The 6,000-nt window shown below is 53.9% G+C and overlaps 1 protein-coding gene across 1 annotated transcript in view; it reads right to left on the bottom strand.

The window, feature by feature from the left end:
* Osbpl5 (oxysterol binding protein-like 5) overlaps positions 1–3,397 on the bottom strand; it is a 68,247-nt gene extending 64,850 nt beyond the window's left edge. The window contains exon 1 of the mRNA NM_001384163.1: positions 3,325–3,397. Within this exon, the coding sequence (NP_001371092.1) occupies positions 3,325–3,339 (15 nt within the window). The 5' untranslated portion in view covers positions 3,340–3,397. The remainder of the gene's footprint in view (positions 1–3,324) is intronic.
* Between the last annotated feature and the right edge of the window lie 2,603 nt (positions 3,398–6,000).

The following is a 6,000-nucleotide window of genomic DNA, read 5'->3' on the forward strand; positions in this document are numbered from 1 at the left end:
CCCTACTGAGGCCTGAAGCTCCTGTGGACACTGTGCCTGGGGTCCACATGCCATGTTAAAAGTACCAAAACTCTAAGTCCTCAGCTGGCTGTGATGATGAATGACCATAGCCCCAGAAACTAGGAGGCAGAAACAAGAGGATTCAGAGTTCGAAGTCAGCCTAGGCTATACACAGAAATTTCGAGAGTAGCCTAAGCTACACGAGACCGCATCACCACCACCACCACCGCCACCCGGAAAAAGACAACAAAAATAACAACAAAACAAACAAACAAACAAACAAAAATCTGCACTTCCAATTTATCCATATGCATTGTCACATCAAAATTAATGGTATTCCAGTGATCTGACCTGGCCAACACACAAATTATCTCACTACACACCCAGCAAGCAGCAGATACCTGCAAGCATTCGGTTCTCGAGACCACAGTGGTGGCCGCTGTGATTATTGTTATTTACAGATGGGGAAAGCAGAGCAGAGAGGGTTACAACTGTTCACTCCAGATGAGAAGCATCAAGACTGGCATCCTAGCCTAGGTCCTGAGAACATGATCCAACCCCCACACCCTGCCAGGAGTCTGCTGCCACCTAGTGGACTCTGCCTTGCTCTCTGCCACTTACCCTATATTTGGGATTGGGGCAGGAGGGTTAGAATAGCATCTATAGTAAACTTGAGACCACCCGTGTCTTAGTTTTTATTTCCCTGGGCTGACCCAGCTCCATCCCAGCTACTGATCTCAGGGCAAGCTCAACTCATAAAATGGAGAGCTTCAGTCTGCGGGCTTTCCCTATGGCTTCCTTGGGTCCTTGGCAGGTCTCCAGGTGTCAGGCTAGCACTGGACCTGCCATCTTTGTCACCTGAGAATATGCCCTGCTACCTGGGGCACCCCAAGGCTCACTAGAGGGGCAAAGAGGCAGGTAGAGAGGGGTAGGGACAGACAAGGAGGGGCAAGGCAGCTGTCATGTGGGCTCCCACTTCCCTGCACTGGCCCTGCTTGGACCTCTGTTCCCTGGCTTATGTGTCCTCATAGGGATAGGTGGAACAGCAAGTAGTGGAGGTGAGGACCCTTTGCTGTCCAGTCTAAGGGAAGGATATAGTAAGGATGGCCTAGTGATTCAGATCTGGGAATAGACTCTGCCCCAGGGCTGGAGAAGGTCACAGAGTTGAGAAACAGTAACGACTCTATCAGATAGACTGGGGCTACCCCAGAGGGAAATGTAGGGGAAAAGGGGCACTGAGGCAATGAGGGCCATAGCACCCCAAATCCTGCTAACACCTTTAGAGCAGTGGACAACTAGGACTCACAAGACCCCGTGGCCTCAACTTTGAACTCCTGACTGCACCTAACTCACCTAGACCCATCAGTTTATCATCAGAATGAGTGGCAGCTCTGGATTCCAGACCACATCATGGGATTTGGCCTGCAGTTTCAGTGACTTGGTGCTGCCAGCTCCCCTAGGCTCCCCTTGGTGCTGCCAGCTCCCCTTGGCGCTCAAGCCTTTACAGGGAGCTCACTGGCCTCCTGCCTGCTCAGGTCCTATGCAGCTGTTTCTCTCAGATGGGTAGACTGAGGCTCAGAACGGCTCTGTGGTGCCCAAAGTCACAGAGTCAAGGTTGCCTGTTGTCTCCAGCATCAGGTTTCCCATCTCAGGTGCTCAACTACCATGTATGTCTAAAAACAGGCCTGGGTGGGAGTGGGGGGCTACTCTGGCATGATGCTCCAAAGACTCTAGGACACAGTGATCTCTAGTGAGCAGGACCCCTGGCTGGCACAGGGAAATGATGTGGGGGTGGAAAGCCCAGTGAGTCTGAAGAGCCTCTAGGAGCCAGAGCTCCCTGGTGGACGGGCAAGCAGTTTGTGTGGCTGCTCTTGCAAGGTGTGTTACATAAAGGCTGGCACAGATTGAGCAGCAGCCAGCCGTCACCCTTGTCCCTCCTGGGCTTCGGCCATGGAAAATGACAACCCTGACTTTCCTAGCACACGGGGAGCATGAGGCCCTGGTGGCTCCACCCCTGCCTCAGTCCTCATTAACCAGTACCATCACCCCGCAGTCCCGAGCCCTGAGCCTAGAACTGCAGGGAAGCCTTGTTTCTTTGCAGTGGCAGTGGGAGGCAAGAGCCACTGTCACCTGTTCCTTCCTTGGTAGCTCTTGTGTGACCCTGGCCTCCCTACACTGACCAGCACTGAAGGCTGTGGGCCAACCTTGCTCTAGAAACAATGTGCTCTTAGAAACATCTAGAGCCAGGGCAGAGCCCCTCCTCTCTCAGGAGTCATCTCTAAAACTGATACTGCCTCTCCCCACACAATGTGGGCACTGAGATATCAGGCCAACGAACGGGGCAGGGGAGGGGCAGTGTGCCCCTTCCTATCAGGCACAAGGCTGATTTCCCTCTAAGGCAGTGATTCTCACCCTTCCTGAAGCTGCAATGCAACCCTTTAACAAAGTTCCTCATGTTTCAGCGACCCTCCCAACTATAACATTTAGTTGCTACTTAATAACCAATTTTGCTACTGCTATGAATATCTGATATGTAACTTCTAAAAGGGTCATGACCCATAGGCTTCTCTAGGGAACCTGCACCAGCCAGTGTCCTAGGAGCCCAGCGCCCTAGATAGCCTCAACCAGGGAAAGTCAGCCTGCTGACTCCCAGGTGACCCCAGGTCCCTGTCTGTACCTAGCATGGATCTAGCCAAGTTCTTGGCCAGTTCCTGTCGTAGGGAGATATGTCTAAAGAGCACCTCAGTATTGTCCCAAATCTGGAATTTAGAAACAGCCCCTTTCTTCTTAGAGTGAGCTAAGCTGGAAGTCTCCCTCTGGGAGGAGACATAGGGTGTGAGGTCTGCAGACACACTTCAGAACCAGCCTGTTGGGCTTCCCTGCTCAGGAAGTGTATGCCGCCCCCTCAACCCTCTGGCAGTAGTGATGGTCGTGGGTGGTAGCAGGAGCCATCCAGACGAGGGATCAGGGCACTGCTCGTGGGTGCAATGCAGCATCCTGCCCAAGACACCTCAGGGCTGCTGGAACCAGCGGCCCGCTCCCATCACGTCTGCTATCAGCCTTTGAGGCCGAGAACTACCGGAGGGGTGGGGAGTGGGGGGGGGGTAGAGCAGACCTAAGGTGCCCCTTCGACTTCCGGGTCAGCTGACCAGGTGCAACTCTGGAGAAACTTCGAAGTCAGCAGAAACCCCTACAGGGTCTCCAGACTCTTCCCTACATGGCTCCAGACCCTCGGATGCCCAGTGCATCTCAGCAGTGTGGACTCAGAGATAGGGCAAGGCTGCGCGGGGTGTTTTTTTTTGGGGGGGGGGGTTGCACACTCACCGTGCAGCACGGCATGAGGGCACAGGGCAGAAATCTCCTCCGGGCTGGTCCTCAGTTCGCCACACTCAGCTTTGCGATCTCCAGTGGGTTGGGCCACCAAGTGAACTGGCCCCGCCTCTAACTAGCCGCTTAGAGCCAATGGCAAGCAAGACTCGACTGCCCCGCCTCCAGTGGAGGCTCTTCCTGGCGGGATGGCAGCCACCGGCAAGTGTGGCGCTGCGCAGAGGGCACGTGGAGCACGCGACCCAGGGCTGAGGGTCTTACTGTAGGGACACAACCCAGAGACTTAAAACCAGTGACCCACAACGGTCCCGTGTGTGGTGTTTGAGGACAGCTGTCCCCTCCAGCAGGGTCCCCTGCAACCTTCTTCTGGGCACCCAGCCCGACCAGGCTGCAGCAGGAAGTGCCTTGGTGAGATCTGCTCTTACCTAACACCAGGGCTGTCTCTTCTGCGGCTGATTTGGGTAGGGGCTGCGGGAGGAGACATGGCTCCTTAACAAATAGCAAAGGCCCCGCTGACAGACCCCCAACATCTTTATGGTCTTTCTCCTCCAGGGACAAAGCCTAAGGCATAGAGAGGGAGGGTGGCCCATCTTCTGTATTGTATTGCTGTTTGCACTGTGCGGGCATCAGCTCCCACCACCACCACGCCCAACCTCCCCCCCCCCCCCGCCCTTTCTTCTTTTCCCTTTCCTTTGCGTAGGCTGTCCTTCTTCCTCTACTGTAGCTGCCCAGGAGGCCTATTTGGACAGAAACACCATGTCTGCTCCTCAGGGGTGGTTGTGGGGGTGGGGGCAGTTGGACAATCTTAGTGTCTCTCTGCTGTAATTACATCAGCAAAAACATCCTTGGCCCTTCAGTGTGGGTATCTGCCTTTGTGTGTCTGTTTGTGGCAAGGACTCACTTTTAGCTTTCTTTTAGCTCTGCCCCTGGCACAAACTCCTGGGCAGTGAACCCGAGGGCACAGGGAAGAGTGTCAGGATCTTGGCAGCAGAGGTTGTTCAGTGTGGCAGTCTGGCAGGCTTATCTACTCTGTATACCTCAAAGAGGAAACAGAAAGCCTTAGAGACTACCTGCCGGCAGAACACAGACTCTCTGTGCCTCAGTCTGCCCAACTTGTAAGGGTCAAGAGGAGTGACCTTTGCAAAGAGACGAGTGAGGTTTACCGGTACAAAAGTCCTTAGTAAACACGAGGATGAGTTCTCTCACCTCTCAGACTCTCAGACGCTCCTCCTGGACGGGGTCCTGTTGCCCAGACATAGGTGTGGCTCCCTGGCTTGTCCTGGCCACTAGGGGAAGGACTTCTGCAGATGGGGGCTTTGTATCTATTCAATGATGATGGGGGCATTGTGGCAGAAGGAGGCTGCTTTATGGATGTGCAGGTCACAGGAAGCAGCGTGAGATGCTCACTTTGTCCGTCCTGGGTGTTCTTGGGTTTCTAGGGCATCCTGAATCCAGTAGCTGTGGCTGGGGTCCTAGCATCTACCAAGAGGACACCTGAAGATCCCTGCTTGTCCTCTGCTTTGTCTGACAGCAGCCTGTGCTGCCTCCCTCCCTATCTCCCTTCCTTAATCTCTCTCTATTTTCCCACTTCTCCCTTGCTGTTCTTCTCTGTCCCTTCCTCTTCTCACTACTTCCTGCCCTTTCGTTTCCTCTATTTGGCATTGCCTGGGCACCTAGCAGACTTGTTGGATACTCATGGCAGTATCAAGTTAGAGGCATGGCTCCTGACTCCATGATCACTTGAGCTAGCATTTGTCCTTGGCAGGCAGTGGGCATGCCTTAGGGGAAGAGTGGTGGGGATGATGATGATGGTGGTGGTGGTGGTGTCGTTGATGGTGGTGGTAGTTTTGATGATGGTGGTGATATGGTGATGGTGCTCATGGTAACGGTAGCACTGATGGTGATGACGGGGTGAAGGTTGTCTAGTGGCAGCCCAGCCCTTATGTGAGAGAGGATCTGTCTCCCAGGTCATCTTCTTTTCCTGTTTTGTTACGTCAGTTTATCTAACTTCATCCTGCCAAAGTGTGGCACCAAGAGAATTTCACAGCCTCTGAGAGCAAGGAGGGAATATGTGATGTGGAAAATAGCCCCCCCCAACTCGACTCCAGAGTGACTGTTCTGTGCTGGGTGAGAAGTTGGCCCCCTTCCCTGTGCATACTCTAAGCAGCCCCATCATATAATAAGGCACTAATGAAGATGGTGCCCTGCCAGGCCCTGCTAGCTCCATGGGGAGGCCCCATCTGTCTCTTTGGCTCTCCTGCCTTTGGTCAGACTGGGTCTACCTACCTCCCCACAGGAAGCCGCCAAATATCCTTACTCAGCGTCTCCCAGGTACCTCCTGCAGACAGCCTCTTCCAGGCCATTAACTGCCTAGCCACCTGCTAACACATTTGGAGATAGGGCTGGGGTTTCTCTCTACCAGGCCTGGGCCTCTGGGCAGCTCAGGTTCTGCAGGGCTCACCTAGCAGGTACTCTGAGCATCACAGAAGCAGAAGGACAGGCCCTGACACCACCACTGTTGAGTATCAGGTACACCAGTTATGCTGGCTGGGCCTTTGAGTTTCCTCACCTATTAGAGCTATGAGGCTAGCATGAATAGATTTCTAACCTGGCAGGGAATTCTGCGTGGACAGTTTGTTACACACGAATCATGAAGGATGGGATGTGGTGGGA

The sequence above is a fragment of the Mus musculus genome, chromosome 7 (assembly GCF_000001635.26).
Source record: "Mus musculus strain C57BL/6J chromosome 7, GRCm38.p6 C57BL/6J".
Taxonomy (NCBI): Eukaryota; Metazoa; Chordata; class Mammalia; order Rodentia; family Muridae; genus Mus; species Mus musculus.